This window comes from Giraffa tippelskirchi, chromosome 2 (assembly GCF_054371585.1).
Source record: "Giraffa tippelskirchi isolate mGirTip1 chromosome 2, T2T-mGirTip1v1.2.pri, whole genome shotgun sequence".
Lineage (NCBI taxonomy): Eukaryota > Metazoa > Chordata > Mammalia > Artiodactyla > Giraffidae > Giraffa > Giraffa tippelskirchi.
In genome coordinates, this window is record NC_137276.1 from 209012141 (window position 1) to 209032908 (window position 20768).

The window sequence follows — 20768 nt, forward strand, 5'->3', positions numbered from 1 at the left end:
AATTAATAGTTGATTATATAACACTTTTTGGTAGGTCAGTTGCCACCTGGGTTCACAATTAAAACCAAATCTATCTGGTGAATGAATTGTGGATGGTAAAAAATGAACCGAAAAACATGTTTCAAGACAGAAACCCCATGTGGTTCAATAATACATTAAGTTCTTCCAAGAAAACATCAAAGTTTACTTTTAACCACTATTTTAAAATAACAGATCTGATGGAGTGACTGTGCCCAACCCTGCCATGTATATGTGCCCTTTGCTTTTTTGTTTAAGCAATCTGAGTTTAGTGCCTTTCTTGGGTGTGAAATATGTTTTCATCTTTGTCAGCACTGTTCTTAGGACAATGGTTTTCACAGAAGTTAAGGATGTATTCAGGAGGAGTTGCCAAACCATCCTGGAATCACCTGAGTTTGGTAAGTGGCCCTGTTATTCCATCCCTAAGGCTAATTAAGGAGATGTTACTCATTAGAACACACAAGTAATCACATATTTTTCCTGAGATGTTGAGCCAGATATGAAAGTTGTCCCCTCCACCCGATTTTTTTTTTTGTCATAAAAAGTATTCGGAACCCGATTTCCAAAGACATAGAGTAATAATATGAAGTACAATATTCCAAATTTTGAGTTGACGTGTGACTATATTGGGGAAAATATAGGCATCAAATAAGTTTGTTTACAATTCTGTTTTCTGAGAAAAGTCGTAAGCAGTGATTTCAATTTTCAAAATCCAAATTTCAGTGTGCAGAAGAAACACCTAAGGAGTGTATTAAGATGCAGAAAGAAGACTCCCAGGTCCAGTCAGCAGAGAACTCTTGTTTGGTAGATCGGAGATGCTGCCTGGGAATCTGCATTTTAAAGCAAGTGCACTGGATGATGCTAAATGCAGGTGGTCTGAGTCCAGCTTTAAGAAACCCTGGTCATCAGACTCACAGGTACCACAGAGATGGTGAGAAGTGGCTTTTACAAGACATGGTGAAAACTGTCCAAAGAAAAGCCATTTTGCTTGTTAAAAACAACTTATTTCAGTTATTTAGGAAACCACCTGAAGATAGACGTTAACTTTCCTAATTCTGTAAAAGGAGGAATAGTAATTTAGTAAAGTAGTTAAAATACAAAAATGGAAATCTGCCTTTTTTTAAGATCTATCAAACTTCCACCAATTGTAATCAATTTTTACCAAGTAGTACAAGGTTTTAAAGAAATACAGGATATTGAAAAGGATTGGGGAAGGGCAGACACATTGAAGAATCACAAAACCCCTTTCAAGAGTCAAAAATAATTTTTTTTTAGCAAAAGTGAAAAATGTAAGCATATAGTTTTCTAATTTGTTTTGGAACTGAATGAGAAATGAAACAGCACTAGGTTTTTTAATTCAATAATTACCCTTTAAAGAGTTATTATTTAACAATGTGGACTTTAAAAAATGTGTTATGTAGGTTGCTTCTGAAAAGCAAAATCAAGTACCCTAATAAAGGCAGCAATGCATTAACCTGCTGGATGAAGATTTATATTTTAGTTTATGCCTATTACCTGTGATTAAAAAAAGAATTATCATTCATGGGCTACTCACAGTTGTTGTCTGATGCATACAGAAGGTGTCAAACAACCAATTGCTAGTTCAGCAGCTTCCTCATGACATTTATCATGAAGCAAAAAGTAGTCTGCATATTTAAACATCACCATTAACCAATACTTTTCAAAACGAAAAAGTTTCAATTATACCATGCTTTTCTCAAATCATGCGCTTATTTATACAGATCTCAAGTTCATATTCATTAGTTTTAAAAAGATTCAAAGATTGTTGGCAGGTCCATTTTATTCTGATTCCTTTTTTATTGTTAGCATGTTTCCCAGAAGTCCATAAACTTCTCCGTTTGCGCTGTGTGGGCGAGAAGCATTATTTCCCATATGGCTATTATAAGTGCTCCTTAAATTAAAGAAAGAAGCTTTAGTTTCTGCAGCAGGAAGTAACTCTTCCTTGATTGTAACCTGTGAGATACTTTCAGCAGATGAAGGCTCCCTCCAAATGTCCCTGTCCTGTGTTTCTCGACTGGTAACAGAATTGCCTCCTTTCTGGAGCATGTAATAGAGTATTGGGTTAGTTTTGGTCAGTCTCGGAGAGTCTTTCTCATACTCATTCTTGTCCACATCTGTGATAACCCACTTAATGGGTCCCTTCTCACTGGGCATGGAACACCCATTCACAAGCCCAGCTTCTGGTCTAGACCCTGTGCAGCCCAAGTGCTCAGGGAAAGGAGGACTCAGGGGGGCCTTTCCGACACCTGGGTATGGAAATGTCCTGTTGTCTATGCAACCGCCGGGCTGAGTGGCACCGTACATCAGTCCATTTAGAGAAGCAATGCTGAATTCAGGCTTGCTGTTGGTCACATTGCTTCTGTGTCCTTTCTTTTTACTGTCAGCCACAGAGTTACTCCTATGCTGAGACAAATCTCTCACGCAGTTTTCTGAGAGAAGCAGCTGTTTCAGGACGTTGAAGCTTTTGCTCTCTCTGGTCCAATTCCTGGGTTCACTTTCGCTGGCCAAACCGTGACTGGCAGGATGTTTAAACTCAAGATCACTTCTGCTAAGTTTCAGCTCTTGCTGGTTAAGCAAGGACCCGTACAGCACCTCCGGAGCACTGTGACTGTTTGCAGCATCGACTATGTTATTTTTCATCTTTTTAAAGGGGTTTTCTAACGGCTCGGTGTAAAGCTTCCTTTTCTTAGGGACCATGCAAAGGTTCTTCGATTCTACAAGTGTCAGTTCACTGTTTCTGTGACTGCTGTCCAGCTCATCAGCCAGGTGACTGTCTTGATTTTGTCTCAGCAATCGACTCAGCAGACCGTTTTTTGAGAAAGAAAAATCCTGAGGTGAGCCAGGCTCTGGTTTCAAGTCCTCGGATGCTGGTAAGGCAGGGGCGCTTCTCTGCACTGGAGGGGCCATCCCTAAGAAGGGGGTGCCCGGAGCCTCGTGGCTGAAGTGCATGCCCGTGGCATGCGGATGCAAGTCATCACAAGGCTCAGATTTTATTTTCACCATCAGTATTTGTTCACTTAAAGCTCTATCTGTATGTTCCTGAGTGCTCTCATCTCTTAAGGGCATCTTCTCTTTCTTTTCGGTCTTCCCTTTGTTGGGATTGCCCAGCAGTAACTGGAGGACAGTGCGCCTTTCAAGCAGATTTTCTATTTCAGACCCAGAGAGTCCTGGTTCAGGACCTATTGTGTGACTGCCGAATGCTTTCTTCTCTTCAACTGCACTTGTTTTATTGGCTAGCAGAGGGCTATTCAGTCTCTCAATCATACCTGGAGGTTTATCTGTGTTTACACTCAGCAGCTGTTTACTGGGTCTCTGCTCTTCCCCTGACATGGAAGACTGCATTCCACACTGTGCTAAATTTTGTAACAGTTTACTGGCACTGAAAGTGGCCGAGTTTTGTGCACCTTCATTTTGGATGGCCTTCTCCCCCTGCGGTTCTTTGCTTTTTGTAAGGTCCATCAGGTGGTTCGAGGCGGTATTCGCTGGCTTTTCAGGCTGGGGGCCACAGGCATATGGTGGGGAATTCCATCTGATGACCAGAGAGTGTTGGGAAAGGTTGATGGGGGAGTCGGCTTTGGTGGATGCAAGTAATGGTGGAGTGCTCGCTGGAGTAGTCCTGTTGGTGCTGGGGCTTTCTATTACAGACGTCCGGGTGTAATTCTGTGTGCTGAACTTTGTCTCATCGCTGTGTGCTTCCTGAGGGCTGCTGTCTCTTTCCATGTTTTCTTCATTCTTATGGCCAAGCAGCAGCTGAAGAAGGGTTACCTTCTGGTGTGAATTGAGCTTAGAATTCTTTGAGGTATCTTGATCTTCTTTGATGTCAACTTCGGGGACTTTTGGATCCCAAGTGTTTAGCAAGGACTGAGTTAAGTTATCCAGAGAAACAGGCTGGTCGGGTTCGGGTTTTTCTGTCCGGTGTTTGCAAGACAAGTCTATGGGAACGCAGTTGGAGTAAGAACTTTCATCGCCACTGCTCTCATCGGTGAAACTAGGATTGGGATCTGAGTAGTCATCAATAGTTGTAGGCGTGCTGCTCTCCTCAAAAATGCTTCCTCTCTCACTGTGACTGTGTCCGTTCATCGGCTTAGGTATGGTCTGGCTTTTAAGAAGATGTAAAAGCAAACTGTTATTAGCAGCCTGTTTTAGGTTGTTTCTTTCCAGGGAGTTCTTATAGCCTGCGTTTTTTGGGGAAGAAGGGACAATACCCATTGGATTCTGAAGTGCTGTACTTTTGCTAGCCATTAGTTTGTTTGATGATGTTCTTGCCTGACCATTAAGATGGGGTGACATGCCTTTTGAGAGCTGGAAACTGCCCATGTCCTTCTGGCCATTTTCTTGTAATCTGGCCATGGCAGCAAGTCTTTCGCTTGCTGCCTGATTTGCATTTTGTGTTTTTAAAGCATGTTCTCGAGAATACTGCTGTAAATGGGCTTCACTGGAGAGAAGTAGTGCTAGTTGGCTACAAGCAACACTGGGTTTGGGTGAAGTGGCAGGACTAGCCCTTTTCTCCACCATGCTTGCGACAGCCTGTAATCTTGCAGCACATGACAAGGGTTCACTCATGACCTTTGCTCCACTCTGACCAATGTGATGAGGTGACTCTATGAACCTATCTCTGATGAGGGTTTTCGTGACATCAGGGACATTGGTATCGGGCTTTTGATCTTTAGCTTTGCTTTTCTTCAACAGAGTTTTTAAGTGACTCGATGCAACCCCATAGCACCTTAAATCTTTCTCCACTTTTAAAGAATTATGACTCAGGGCGTATCCTTGCTCCTTGAGGCTCTGCCTAATTTGTTGTGACAGGGCAACAGTCTGCAGCCTAGAGCTGAACGACTGAAGCAGAGAGGCCAGTACCTTGCTGTCCTGTTTGCCTTTAGGCGCACTGTCAGCCATGCCAGCCAGCAGAGCCTCCTTCTTTACGTTTAAATTTACGATGGAATCAGACAGCCTCTTCCGCTTCGCTGCATTCCAGTCCTCAGAAGACTGCAAGAGTCTGGCTTTTTTGAGGTGCAGCATGCCAGATCCCTGATACGTGTGTGTGCTGAGAACTGGACCATTACGCTGACAGGTGGGAAACGCGCTACCAGAAATGTTAAAGTTCTGATCGTCTTCATTACGCCCGGCAGACGCTTTGTCGACGGCAGTACCTGACCCCTCTGCTGCCTGATGCATTAGTAATCCTTCTAGGTAAGTTAGAACAATAGAATCCTGGTGCACATCAGAGCCAAGCTCTTCTCCATGAGTCATGTTCAATAGAAGTGTTCACGAGGGCTTGGTTTCTATTCACTTTGAGGAATGGTTTTCTGCGGGTGAGTGAGATGTAACTTCAGTAAGTGAGTGTTGGTTTATCATCTTCCATAGTAATTAGACAGAGGTATACGGTTCCATTCCGACCAGGATTACTGTTGGCTGGCAATGATGAGACAAAAGGCAGGCAGACTGTGACGTAGTCTGACCTCAGAGCTGGGAACTCCCAAACAAGAAACAGCAGCAGAATTCCTCTACACACAGCGCTGCGGTGGCAAGCAGACAAAATCCTCAGTGAATATACTGCTTTTCTTTCTTCATCTTCTGTTCCCCAGTATATGCATATATCAGTGTTCTAAAAAATAAATAGAAAATAGTTAAGAAGATGAAGAATTACAATTATGGTATGATACCTGTAGGCAAAAAATACAGCACTTGTAAGTGTCTATGTGTATATATATACATATATACAATACACATATGTATGCATTGCAGAGCTTCCTTATTAGTTTATTGTTATTCCTATTAAATTGGAAATCTCTACTGGAAATCCTATGGATTAATCCATATTGTTAAAAAGATCTAATCAGTTAGAGAAAATACTTTAATGTTCTGTAACTGTCTTATAAAGCCCACCAAGTTTTTGAATTTTCATAAACACCTTTCTGCAAAGTGATATGAATGGTAAGTCTCTTCTACAGCACCACAGCTCTATGAGGGACTGGAATGAGCTTCCTTACATTACTAGGAGCTTTGGAAGGAACAAGAGAAGTGCGAAAAAAGGAAAAGAGATCCTTGTGACATGGACTCATCAAATGAGTTTGATATGGAGTTGAGCATCAAAAGAATTGATGCTTTCGAACTGTGGTGTTGGAGAAGCCTCTTGAGAGTCCCTTGGACTGCAAGGAGATCCAACTAGTCCATCCTAAAGGAGATCACTCCTGAGTGTTCATTGGAAGGACTGATGTTGAAGCTGAAACTCCAAAACTTTGGCCACCTGATGCGAAGAGCTGACTCATTTGAAAAGACCCTAATGCTGGGAAAGATTGAGGGCAGGAGGAGAAGGGGACGACAGAGGATGAGATGGCTGGATGGCATCGCCGACTCAATGGACATGAGTTTGAGTAAACTCCAGGAGTTGGTGATGGACAGGGAGGCCTGGTGTGCTGCGGTCCACGGGGTGGCAAAGAGTCGGACACGACTGAGTGACTGAACCGAACTGAATTAGAGTACTTGCACCATTTTTAGCTTAGAAAATATGATTGCGCGCTCAATCCTGTCTTACTCTTTGCAACCCCATGGACTGTATAGCCTGCCAGGCTCTTCTGTCCATGGAATGTTCCAGGCCAGAATACAGGAGTGGATTGTCATTTCCTACTCCAGGGGATCTTCCTGACCCAGGGATCAAATCCACGTCCCTGTATTGTTAAGTGGATTCTTTACCACTGAGCCATCTTGAAAGCCTTGTAACACATAAAAGACTATGTGTATACACTAAGCTATCACTTTACCCCATAGAAAATTGGACAGGAAACAAATTTAGGATAGAATTGAAGAGGAATAATTGCTTCCAGAAAACTCTAAGTTAAAGTGGTTATTTTTCATTAATTTCTTTGAAATGAAAATTCTAAAACAGCACCGATTACATGACACAAGCCAAGATAAAGAGCTTTTCATAGAAACCTGTATTTTCAACTTTCTACGGTTAAAATAATTTGATTTAAAGCTAGTAGTAACCTGACATTTTCTTTTTGTGGAAAGGCAATCACATTATTTCTGAATCACCAACATATGGCTGGCTTGCTTGATTTTATATACATATTACTTAATGATGCCAGGTGTTGCACTCTACCTGAGTATAGTCAATTACAAATAACGCAGCGTCAACACACATATAAAAATTAGGTTTCTTTGGAGATTTGCAAGCAACATATTTAGCAACTAGAATATTTTATAAAATGCTGTGATTCATTGCCTTATCAGTGAACTAATGGTTTTTTTTTTTAACTTCAAGAGCGATTTTATTAGAGCTTGCATACATGTCATTTTTAAACTATTCAACACGCTCTTCATAAACAAAATAAGGAAGAAAGTTGACTTGTATGGCAAATACTTAAGTGATTTCTGTGGAAAGGGAACAGAATTATCCAAAACATCTGGTTTATGGAAGGTAAGAAGGACCAAACAAAGAGGGAGTAAAAGTACTGAGGGGCAGAAGAAAATAGGAAAAAGCAAAAACAAATGAAGGACTCACAGATTTTGCATCTCTCAAAAGCTTTAGAAGGAAAAATTTAGTTTAGAAACTAACATATTAATATATTAATACCTTCTTTAAGCATTAGGTTGGTAGAAATGGCAGGCAAAATGAAGAACGATTTCTTTCAGGAACACTGAAAATACATACATATTTATATATGTGAATGAGGGAAAATATAAAACCTACCCAGTGATAAATTAGAAGCTGGATGAAGAATGTCTGTTTCAACTTAGTTGCCATTTGTATAGGGTGGTTCCATTAAATTTTTAGAAAAATATTTTCTGGTTTTAACAAAAAAATGAGTGTAATACTTACTATACCAAGAAGTGATTTAATTTTGATTTTGGAACTATCATTCTAAATCAAAATCAGCTCTTTATAATTTTAACAAATTCATTTAACCCGCAGTATACCAAGAATAATAGTCATCACCGTTTAGTATCTGGGTCCAATGAACATTTCATTACTATTTAAGTCAGTTTGTGAATAATTTACAGAATAGTAAAGAGACAATGGAAAACAACTTCACTAGAACTTTTCGTGAGAATTTACATATAGCAAACCCAATTCTTAATTCTATATTTTCCTGGTTTTGAAGAACAACATATCTGAAATGGGCAAGGCACTTTGGAACTGATAGCTTAACTACTGTCCTGCATGAACCTGTAAGTACCTTGTAAATACCGATTTTAGATTTCAAAAACATGTCTAAAAGGTTCTAGACTTTTTGTATTTGTATCAAGATAATCCAAAATGTGTTAACTTTGGAAACTTTGACAGGAGGACAGAAATCTTCCTTGTTACAGAATTGCAAAATATTTCTTATTTTTAGATTTATTAATACAAATTATAATCATATCATTTCCATGTCACTTATTTTCTTCCAATTTCTTTTATTACACACCGGCCTTGTGTACTTGTCAACTTCTGAACTGTTTCAAAAAATGTGGGTATGTCAGCATCATAAAATCAAGCCAGGGCAGGTGAGGTTCCTGTCACAAAATACTGAGTGATGAAGTCCTTCCTATTAAGCAACTAACTTAATACTGTAGGAGGAAAGTACTGTATTTCCTTTTTGCTTTAGAACTATATTGTTATGGCAACTAGGTGAAGTGATGGATATTTTAACTAACCTTACTTTGGTAATCATGTGCATAGCAAATCACCACATTATACACCTTATAAAGTGTGATATGTCAATTATATATCTATTAAGCTGGGGGGGAAAAGAACTATACTGTTTACTCACTGACCCTTAAGTTTGAGAAAATTCATCTAGGATACTGTCATCTGAAGACAACAGTTGGAGATGTTGCTTATACATTCAATGTCACCATCATCAATTGTGTCTAGAATGCTACTATCAGTCTCTGATAATTCATCCACTAATTCGTCTAACTGAAGCATCTTCGTATGCCAACTTTCTTCTCTTTAACATTGCCTTCTCCGCTTTAACATTAGAGACGGAAAATAGAAAATACTGAATTCTCCACTATATTTGCTAAAAATTCAAAACAAAACGACAACAAAGATAGTCTCCAGACATTTTCTTTTTACACTCTTGAAAGATAATACAGTATCAATGGGCTACGCTATTAAAAAGTTGAAGATAATACAATAATGATGACATTTCACTACCGCATTATCCTTTTAGGCACTTCCATTAAGTTCCTTTGGCTTATTATTTTAGTCTTCATATCCCACAGTTCAGTTCAGTTCAGTCGCTCAGTCGTGTCCGAATCTTTGCAACCCCATGAATTGCAGCACGTCAGGCCTCTCTGTCCATCACCAACTCCCGGAGTCCACCCAAACCCATGTCCATCGAGTCAGTGATGCCATCCAACCATCTCATCCTCTGTTGTCCCCTTCTCCTCCCGCCCCCAGTCCTACCCAGCATTAGGGTCTTTTCCAATGAGTCAACCCTTCACATGAGGTGGCCAAAGTATTGGAGTTTCAGCTTCAACATCAGACCTTCCAATGAACACCCAGGATTGATCTCTTTTAGGATGGATTGATTGGATCTCCTTGCAGTCCAAGGGACTCTCAAGAGTCTTCTCCAACACCACAGTTCAAAAGCATCAATTCTTCGGCGCTCAGCTTTCTTCACTGTCCAGCTCTCACATCCATACATGACCACTGGACAAACCATAGCCTTGACTAGACGGACTTTTGTTGGCAAAGTAACGTCTCTGCTTTTAAATATGCTATCTAGGTTGGCCATAACCTTCCTTCCAAGGAGTAAGCGTCTTTTAATTTCATGGCTGCAGTCACCATCAGCAGTGATTCTGGAGCCCAAAAAAATAAAGTCTGACACTGTTTCCACTGTTTCCCCATCTATTTTCCATGAAGTGATGGGACCAGATGCCATGATCTTGGTTTTCTGAACGTTGAGCTTTAAGCCAACTTTTTCACTCTCCTCTTTCACTTTCATCAAGAGGCTCTTTAGTTCTTCTTCACTTCCTGCCATAAGGGTGGTGTCATCTGCATATCTGAGGTTATTGATATTTCTCCCGGCAATCTTGATTCCAGCTTGTGTTTCTTTCAGCCCAGCGTTTCTCATGATGTACTCTGCATATAAGTTAAATAAGCAGGGTGACAATATACAGCCTTGACGGACTCCTTTTCCTATTTGGAACCAGTCTGTTGTTCCATGTCCAGTTCTAACTGTTGCTTCCTGACCTGCATACAGGTTTCTCAAGAGACAGGTCAGATGGTCTGGTATTCCCATCTCTTTCAGAATTTTCCACAGTTGGAAACAAATGATGAATTAATTTCCAAAATCATAAAAGATCAAAATGATAAAAGATATATAGGAAAAATACAATCATTAAGATTCCATAGTATATGTTCAATTTATAAAAAGTTCTGTTGTTTTTTCCTAATAAAAAGCACATTCATTGAAACTGAAAAAAGAATAAAAGTCATAAATACAATCCTTCCTACCAAACAACTTCAAACTAAAACTGGGTGCAAAGAATCCTGATAGTATACCAAGGGTTAATGCATTTCAAGATAATTTAATAAAATTCATGTGTAACCATTTACAGTATTAAAATTATAAATGAAATCTTTCTCTTATTAATTTAAAATTGTTTATAAGCATAAAAAATCTCTTAAAAATTGAGATTTTACTGGTTCACTAGCATGCAGTAAAAACAATTATTGTCGTGGCAGGACATTATTAAAAAATAATAATAAAATCAAACTAAACCATAAAAGAATTCCATGGAATCTTGGCCCTATGCATAGACAGATTTTGGTTGAGAGTTTTAATAGATAAAAGACAGTTGTAAATAATATGCACAGTAACAATTCCCAACTAGGTGTACTACTGATTCTCTGAAATAAAATATTTCCATTGAAGCACCGGTTTACATTCTCCATTTGAAAATCAAGCAAAGGGAAAGTTCGCTGAATTTTTAAACACTTTTAAAAATGGTAAAATCCAAGTAAAAAGATTTTATTTTTATAAATGAAGAATGGTCTTTCTCTAGCTGTTTTTAAGGAAGGGATTCAGTATCTCACTTGCAATCAAATTCTCCATTAAAAACACGTTTCGATGATTAACACCTATGAAGTCACTTCGTATCTATTTAAATGATATCTAATGAATACCTCATGACTTCCAACTGTTTTCATGAAATCTCCTCCAATTTCTTCTGCATTATCAAGTGACACCTGTTTGGGTATTGAATTTAAAGGTATTTCTGCAATGCCACTTTAATGAGCATTTGGATTCTTGGCTCTGGTTCCTGGAAATGCAGGAGGAATTGAAAGGCTACTCCTATTGGGCAATATTACCTAAATTTCACTGTAGATGATTTTGGCGATGCAATTTACGCAAAAGGAAAGACAAGCAGTAAGATGTTTCAGTAAGCATTAGAAGAAAAATATGTAAGTACCAAGACAATTGCAAAGCCCTAATTATTGAAACTTTTTACTTAAGCAATAGAAAATCCAGGTAAATGATTCAGAGAACTCTTGATGTTCTCCAAAGTGAGACTTTGAAAGAAAGTTTTAACAGTTGAACAGGAAAAAAAAAAAAACAAACAACAACAAGAAAAGCTTATCAAGAAGTTGTAACACCAAAGATTTTATGCAAATAGATGAGATTAGCTTTCTAAACCAAGGGTCAATGAAAAGTTAGAATATATAAAATACAACACTTACTGTCACAGACCAAGAAAAAAAAAAAGTACAATTTCAAACAATGGTCCTGGAATGTCGCTGAAAGGTGAAAACTACAGTGTATCTTCCATCGTAAATTAAAAGTTTTTGGAAAAAAATTTAAAAAATAAAAGAAATGCTCGATTGTTGCCATTTTATAGCTGGGAATAATAATGGGCACAGTAAAGGTGGAGCCTGGAGTTTTACTTACCAGAATACACTTATAATTTCTTGAAAAATAAATCAAAACTAGTGTATATAATTTAAATTGCAAGATAATAATTTTCCTTGTAGTAGTATCTATTGAAAGATGGCTGTGTGATTGTTCAATTTGATGGGTGCCAAGAAAATCAACTTACCTAAACACATTTTGCTCAACTGAGGGCCTCAACATTTAAAATTAGACCACAAGAGCTTCTTGCCCTTTCCCAGGGGTTCTCGTTTCAGATGTAAATACTCTTCAGAGATCCGTAACAGAAGCGATGGACACTCATGAGTAAAACAGCTGCCCAGATTGCTCTCCACTACAACCTGAGGGACTTAACATATTTTTGCCCAAGGCCAAGTCTGCTCATACCTTCCAGGTCTATCAGCTTTAACTTGCTGTCAGATGCTTCCATAGGAGTGAAATAGTGTCACTCACATTTCCTATTAAGAGACTCACTAGGAGACACTAGTGCTTGACTGACTCAAGTGTTCAACAGAAGGACATATGAATCTGAGGACCTCTTCAACTCTAAAATTCTATTTCTATGACTCAAAGTAATTTATCAAATTACAGATGATAAAAATGACAAGCATTTTAACCAGAAAGATGATATGCTGCCATAAAAGTTGTGGAAACAGCCCTGACCAATATGTTTTATAGTCTTTTCAGTGAATTTCAGGGGAAGGAAATCATTTTGAAATAGCCATACACCCTACCCATTCAATCCCCCAGTTATTTATCCTCACTACTTTCTTTACTGGGGAACAGAATTTCAAACAGATGTTTATTTTAAAGTTAAACATGAGCTTATATTCAAAATGGAGCTTGTGCTTATCTCCTAAAGACTATATACTGAATAAAATACAATAGTGAAGATTTAAGACCCTTGATGACATAGGTAAGTGCATGAGGGGGCAAAATAATTGTCCTGGCAACAGAAACAAGTATCTCCTGTAAATGATACAGCAAAATAAAGAAGAGCTTCTCTGTTCTGAATTATTCTCAGAAGGCTCATGCTACAAATTGGATTCAATAAATCCACTATTCATTTTATTTGCCTGTCTAGTTTACAGAAAAATAAAATTTACAATAAAAATTAAGAGTATCAAGTTAGAGATTTTAAGTTAAAAAAGTTCATAGAAGCACAGGAGCTAGAGAAAGAGCTTAGACAATTTCTGTTCCAAAATGAAACACCCTCATGGATGCTGTGCTGCATTATCTTGCAAACATGGAAACTAGAATATTTTTAAAGAAAATTAATTCTAACTCTAGGTTTTTAAAAATCCAGGAGGATCATTATTCTATGATAAAGAGTACCTGTGATATTTATTTAGAATTAATATTAATAATGTCTGTTCACTGTCTCAGTTAAACAATAGTTTCTCTGAAGAAACATGAAATAATTATTAAGAAATTATTTGGTGGCACGTAAGTGTAGAAAAAAAGGGTTTAAATGTAAAACTAACAGGGTAGCTGCTGCTGCTGCTATTCTTTTCCAATTGCTCTTCAAAGTAACTGGTGCTTTCTATCAGATTTGAAAAGCCTAATAATTTCTAATCTCTATCCAAATATGAAATATAATGGAAAATGGTGCTTTCTTCTCCCGAAATTGTTTATAGTGTGTACACACACACACACATATACATCCTTTGAGGTTGGAGTATGAATCCTATTAAACTCAATATACTTTCCCCATTCCTAAAATAGATTTGACATACAGACATAAGCACAAGGTCAAGGTCATAGATCAGTAAGAAAGATTACCAACAGAACTGATGTAACAGCTGGCATTTGATCAAAGCTCCTGGGGTTTTTAGTACACTGAGGAGACACTCTGCCTTTACTCATAGGGTACACTCTGTTTTAAAAATGTTCCCCATCTCTGAAGACAAGATCTTTATGCACTTTTTGTAACAAAGTGTGTTCTGTTAAAAACTGTTGTATTGGATCAGGGAATAAAAAAAAGAAACTAGTGTATGTATGTTTCAGAATCATGAGTTTTTAGGTGTATGTATATTTATGCTTAAATATTTATGTATTCATGTTATAACTGATCCCTGCCACATGACAAATTTGAAGTTAATTTAACATACAGGGTCCTGAATCCACCATGCTCCCCCAGACCTCCAAGCCTTTGTACCAGCTAAAATGGAAACTGTCTACTGCTCAGCATCTTGGGTCACTTCTTCTCAAATACAGATATAACGAATAAAAATTGGTTCAACCAGAAAAACTTTACAGTGTATCCAGTCTTTCATAATAATTTCCAAATTATCCATATAGGAAGAAACTTTGGTTAACAACAGCAGCAACAAAAGTGATTCTTAATGGAGTATATTAATTCATAGTGTGATTATCTAATAAAAACATGCCTTTTGTTTCAGCTGTTCAAGCAAAAAACTTAATTTATCTTAAGTTACATTTATGAAACCAAGAGTTATGTGATGAATGTTCTTACTGAACCATTCTGATCAAGAAATTATTTTTAAGAATGCATAAAATGCATTCTTAATGTTGGGGTAAATTTATAATAGAAATGCCTTCCTTGTTAAATTCAGTATCATCTGCTGTAGCTTTATATAATTTGCAAATTATGATACATGAACATATAAATGTTCTCAGTTATCAGTTTTTCATCTTGCAAAATTGTTTTTGAAGAATTAAGTAGGTTTGAATGAAAATACCAGAATTGTCCTATCCTAGAAGATCTGCTAGTTTCTTGATAACAAAGAAAAAAGGACAAAAATATTTATCAAATTAAATATCACTGCAAATGGAACTTCCTTTACCAGGCTGAAGCAGACCATGAGTTTATCAAAATTACCAGTAATGGGCACTGATTTGTACAACAAACTTTGATAACAAAATCTGTTGACATATTTTCTATTTTAAAACAAACAGAATTCCTTGTAAAATATACTGAAGTCTATTTAGAGGAATCACTCACCAATTAATAAATATGTCCTGGGTGAAAGTGCTGCCCTGCTGGGTGAACTTTGATTTTCCAGAAACAGTATAAACATCACGATATCCCACTTGCCCATAATGGCCCACAACACAAAGTTTTCTAGATTAAGGGTTTTAGTCTGTGGCAGAGAGCTATCACTACAGACACAATCCACGGACAGAGAGAAACAGTGATGATATGTGTGGGAAGGGAAAAAGTCAATGAACCTAACAGGTTCCTGCCCCAGGGGATTAATAAGCAAAACAACAAGAATATGCACAATGTACCTGGAGAATCTCCATGTCTTTAAATATTAACAGGTAACATTAAAATACGGTTTTTCAACTAAGTAGATGAAACTACTGGCATGCAATCAGTATGCTATTTACTTTCAGTGATTTCATTTTGAATGTGAAACTGTCACCTACGCCTTTCCACAATGTCTCTTTTGCTCATCGGTACACATAGGACACAACTTAGTTAGCAACTAAACAACATATAAGCAAATGTCTGAGGTGATGTCTGAAGTCAGGCACTACTGAAGTCAGACTGCCAGTAACTGCCAGTCTGAGACACAGCTTTGCTGGTGCCAAGGTCTCAGGCACACTCAGTCTACGAGCCAGGCAGTTGGTACAGCCACAGCCACAGCACCTGACACTCAGCTAGAGACTGGGGTGCAGGTAGTGAGCAGGCTTTACAAGAGGCTCCTATGAGTTGGAGAAGAAACAGGGAGAATAGTCTAGGTCTGTGCCTTCCTGACTTCATTTATTGGACTAAAAATATTTCAGATCATTACCTTTTAAGGTAATTAAGATCATTAGAAACAACTGCTACTATGAGCATCATTTAATAAAATTAAAACATTTTAATATCGAAAAATGAAATACTTTAGCTTTGTGAGAATTTCTATTATATACCTCATTTTTCTTATTTTCTTTCTTTTCATTTTGGTGGAGACAGAATGATGACATGTGGACTGGCACATATAGATACCATACTGACACTTCTCTCTTTAGTAATTGTTCAATGCCAATATCAATTACTTACATTCTTATATCAATATTTCCTCTATTTATATTTTGTTTTATTGTTCTGATATTTATCATGCTTTCAATTGTAGAACATATGTAAAATGACTAATTTGTTTTATTGTAATTAATTTCTTGTCATTACACGTGTGTGTGTGTGCGCGTCCTCAGTCATGTTCAACTCTTTGTGATCCTGTGGACTGTATAGCCTGCCAGGCTCCTCTGTCCATAGAATTTTCCAGGCAAGAATAATGGAGTGGGTTGCCATTTCCTACTCCAAGGAATATTCCAGACCCAGGGATCAAACCCACATCTCTTGTATCTCCTGCACTGGCAGGCTGATTCTTTACCACTGCACCAAGCTAGGAAGACCTGTCATTATACATGAGACTATGACTAAGACATAACAGTGGGAAAAATTAGAAAGAAAAGAACCTTTTGCTCAGTATCCTGTCCTCTTTTCACTCAAACAATTCCTACCATCATCAACATTTGATAAAATATATCATAATTAAAAATGTATCACAGAAAGATGTTCCAGTGGCTCACAATCAAGCTAAAGGAATCAGGTATTTTTTTCTATTCTCTAAGTCTCAGCTGAGGCCACACCCTCTTCCTCCTTGGGCAACCTTCCCTAAACTACACAGGCTGAAGCAAATTTCTCATCTCTGGGACTTTACAGAACTCAGTAGATCTTTCAATCATCTCATTACAAAACTATTTTGTGTTGTTTATGCCTGGCCCTCAGCTGGAATGTAAACTTCTTCTGGGCAAGGATTATACTTTTGTCATCTTACATCCTAGCACCTGGCAGAGACAGCACTCCCAGCAGAACACACAAGTCAAACTCCTAAAGCCTCAAACTATAAAATGAAGGGTGGGCTGTCATAATTGTAAGGTACTTTAAGATTGAAGACAGTATGATAATGCTATTATAATGTTTGATTTCAAATTCAAGACATCACCCTCTCCCCTGAATGTAAACTAACAAAAAATTTTACAAAATTAAGTATTTTATTCTACGCAAGAAGTTCTGTGGTTTTGGAAAACATGTGCACATTCTGTTAGAAAAACTCAAGACGTAGATATTCATAAGTGAATCTTTAACATATGTTTATAAAAAACAGGATCATATTCATTCAGTTTCCTTTAATCAGTGTCTTTCTGGCTAAGGTTTATAAGACCTACTATACTCATAGACTATAAACAAAAATGAGCAAACGTTTCAAAATTCTGGTGTCATAAAGCTTTTCATCATTTTCCTCTCCCAAACTACTCATTGCTGCTGTTGCTGCTGCTAAGTCGCTTCAGTCGTGTCCGACTCTGTGCGACCCCATAGACGGCAGCCCACCAGGCTCCGCCATCCCTAGGATTCTCCAGGCAAGAATACTGGAGTGGGTTGCCATTTCCTTCTCCAGTGCATGAAAAGGCTACTCATTGCACAGGAAGTTGAATAAAATCGATTTATATTAAACATTTCATTGTTAAATTTTCTTACAATGAAGACTGTATTTAAGAAAGAAGTATCATATTGAAAGATTCAATCCTTGAAAACTCAGAAAAACCAAACTCATCCTAAAAAGGACATAATGATATGGGGAAAGAAAGCCTTTATGAATTAACTTTGCATCATATATTAACCACAAGTGAGAGATTTCTCTTTGGTCATTTGACAAGTAAACCACTGAAGTAGATAATAATTATATACCACACAACTTGAACCCTTTAAATTCTGTGACACTGAAAGATGATCAGTCATGTCCCAATTCTTTGTGACCCCATGGACTATACAGTTCATGGAATTCTCCAGGCCGGAATACTGTATTGGGTAGCCTTTCCCTTCTCCAGGAGATCTTCCCAACCCAGATCAAAGCCAGGTCTCCCGCATTGCAGGTGGATTCTTTACCAGCTGAGCCACAAGGGAAGCCCAAGAATACTGCAGTGAGTAGCCTATCCCTTCTCCAGTGGATCTTCCTGATCCAGGAATCCAACTGGGGTCTCCTGCACTGCAGGCGAATTGTTTACCAACTGAACTATCAGGGTGTGATAAAGATTAAATCAAACTGGTCAAAGCTATCCTTAGGATGATCTTTTTCATCTGAACCTGTATTTGCTGAAGTGTTTCAAGTATGAGCTTGTACTGTGTCTGGCTAAATAAAAACAATATCCTGCCAGAAAGTGATTCAGTTAGAATATGTAAAAGGGATTAAATTACTTTTAAAAGACTTTATACCTGAAAATGTGAAAACCAATCAAACAAAACAAACATTGTCCAGGCAGGTCTGGAATACTGATGCAAGAAGAGTCAACGTGTCACGCTGCTATTAGCAGTAATACGAAATCAAGGGAATTCCCTCCTTTAACCTGTGTTGAAGGAGTAAACTTCCCCCATCTGCCTCATGCAGGGTATCAAATCTAAATGATGTCTTTCAGGTCTGAGGAGGCTAAGAAGTCATGTGGGTTCAGAAAATAGCTAACTTTGATGTAGATGGAGACAAGTCTGAAAACACAATTTTCTAAAATGTACAGTAAGTCTTTAATATGTATTACAAACAAAATGTATCATACTATGCTCCAAAAGCTACTAAAGCATTTGTTTTACAGTAATTACATTTTAAAATCAAATTTTCTTGCCTATCATAAAATATTGTGGGGATTTTGGGGCAGATACTTTATTCACTGGGATTACTGACTTCTTTTCAAAGCTAAACTGACAAATATTCTAGCCTCCATAACACTGGGAATACAAACGTATGGAATTTGTATAAAAACAGCACAGCAGCTCATTTTTGATAGTGAAACCTATCTTCCTATGATGATTCTACCACTAGCTATCATTTTCCTAACAGCAAATGGATTCTACAAACATAATGGGACCAATTAGGAAAGAGTTGAAAGGTCACCTGCCTAACCAATCTTCCCATGTAATGCTTAAAGCCCTTTAATAACCTGCATGCTAACACTGGCTGTCTAGGTTACTTCTGAAAACCTCCAGTGACCATGGATTGTATTCTAAGTTGGTATTTTTTAGAATCAGATGGCTCTGGGTTCTATTTCTGGCTCTTTCACTTAGCCAACTGCACGACTTTGGGCAAGTTAACTACTCTCAAAAGTTTTATTTATAAATAAATAAAAACCAATACCAACTTCACAGAGCCTCTGTGGGGACTAAACCTGACAATGCTCATGTAGTGCTCAGCACAGTGCCGGGGCGCAGGGCAGGTGCTCGGAAAGGATTACCCACTATTCAGAGAACTCATTCCATATTCGCACAACTGCAATAGTATGCTATTCGTCCTTGCACTGGACTGTAATCTGTCTCCTTTACACCGATCATTAGTCCTTTGGGGGCCACAGAAAACAAGGCTAATCCTTCAATTATCCTTCAAACATTAGAAACATTATTCCACTGACTAAATCCATCACCTTGTTAAGGTCTAGATAAGACAGTTAAATGCCATTGTTGAAGGAGTCTAGCAAAGGACAAACAAAGGAATATACACACATGAACCTGGACACCGGTCTGCAAGGATGACATTCTTTATAAATTCCTGACTGGCCAAAGCAGCATATAAATACTCCTGGGAGCTCTCCACCACAGACTACTGGCTCCTACTGAGTTTGTTGCTGTTTAGTCGCTAAGTCATGTCTGACTCTCTGCAACCCCATGGACTGTAGCCCACTGGGCTCCTCTGTCCATGGGATTTCCCACGCAGGAACACTGGAATGGGTCGCCATTTCCTTCTCCAGGGGATCTTCCCATCCCAGAGATCAAACCTGCATCTTCTGTATTACGTGTGGATTCTTTACCACTGAGCTACTAGGGAAGCCCCTTACTAAGTTTACTGTACATTAAAAAAAAAAACAAAAAAAACCACCTGCTCTCCCCCAAGTCCTTTAGGCCTCCTTTTCCAATGAAATACCAAGTTATGCTTTCTTTGATTCTCCTCCTGAGGTTGGTTAATATTATATTGGTATTACATTCATTCCCATTTTTTAACATACAAGCAATTCAGTGACTAGCCAGTAAGTGGTTCATCCAAAACCAATTGAGGTTCTTCTGAGTTCCAGCCTTCCCTGTGAGTTTACATTACCATGGACTAGAACGATGGATTTGAAAACATTTGGTAAAGCAAATGACTTCATAGCACCTGTAGAACTCTGGATTACTTTTCCTACTCTAAAATCTGTGTCTGTTGTTGCTCTTGCTTTTACAAGAAAGCTCATACAGCACGGTGGTTAAGAGAACAGTCTTTGGATTCCTGACTCTGGCGTTTGTCAGTGGGTAGCTCTGGTCAAGACCCTGATGCTGGGAAAGATTGAAGGCAGGAAAAGAAGGGGACAACAGAGGATGAGATGGTTGGAGGCATCACTGACTTGATGGACATGAGTTTGAGCAAACTCCAGGAGTTGGTGATGGACAGGGAAGCCTGGCGTGCTGCAGTCCATGGGGTCACAAACAGTCGGACACAACTGAGCAACCGAACAGAACTGAACTCTGGTCAAGCGACCAATGCATTCTGGGGCTTGGTTTCTTTAGCTGTAAAATTGAAATCATAATAGTATCTACCTCCTCAAGCTGTTCTATGACATGGAATGGAATACACCTGGCATTTTCTAAGCATGAGATTAACATTCAAATTCTACCGACAGAGCCGAGGCTAGGGGACTTTATCAAATTTTCTTCACTTTCCAGTCACACCACATAAAGCTCCGTGAGAGCTGAGACATCGTCTTTGGCATTTGTATCTCCATGCCTGATATTGTCTGTTAAATGCTTGAACATATTCTATATATATCCTGAAAAACTGAAAAAATAGTTTAGATCTGCATTTTAATAATCTGGCTAATTAACGCTTTAACTTTGTGATT

The 20768-nt window shown here is 38.3% G+C and overlaps 1 protein-coding gene across 45 annotated transcripts in view; it reads right to left on the reverse strand.

Moving 5' to 3' along the window:
• Positions 1-621: 621 nt before the first annotated feature.
• NRIP1 (nuclear receptor interacting protein 1) overlaps positions 622-20768 on the reverse strand; it is a 92264-nt gene continuing 72117 nt past the window's right edge. For 35 of the 45 annotated variants that reach the window (XM_081553327.1, XM_081552986.1, XM_081553189.1 and 32 more), the window contains one exon: positions 622-5644. In XM_081553327.1, the coding sequence (XP_081409453.1) occupies positions 1819-5289 (3471 nt within the window). In that variant the 5' untranslated portion in view covers positions 5290-5644 and the 3' untranslated portion in view covers positions 622-1818. Of the gene's footprint in view, positions 5645-7615; positions 7680-20768 lie in introns of all 45 variants that reach the window. The other 10 variants (XM_081553031.1, XM_081553248.1, XM_081553120.1 and 7 more) reach the window with 1 other exon arrangement.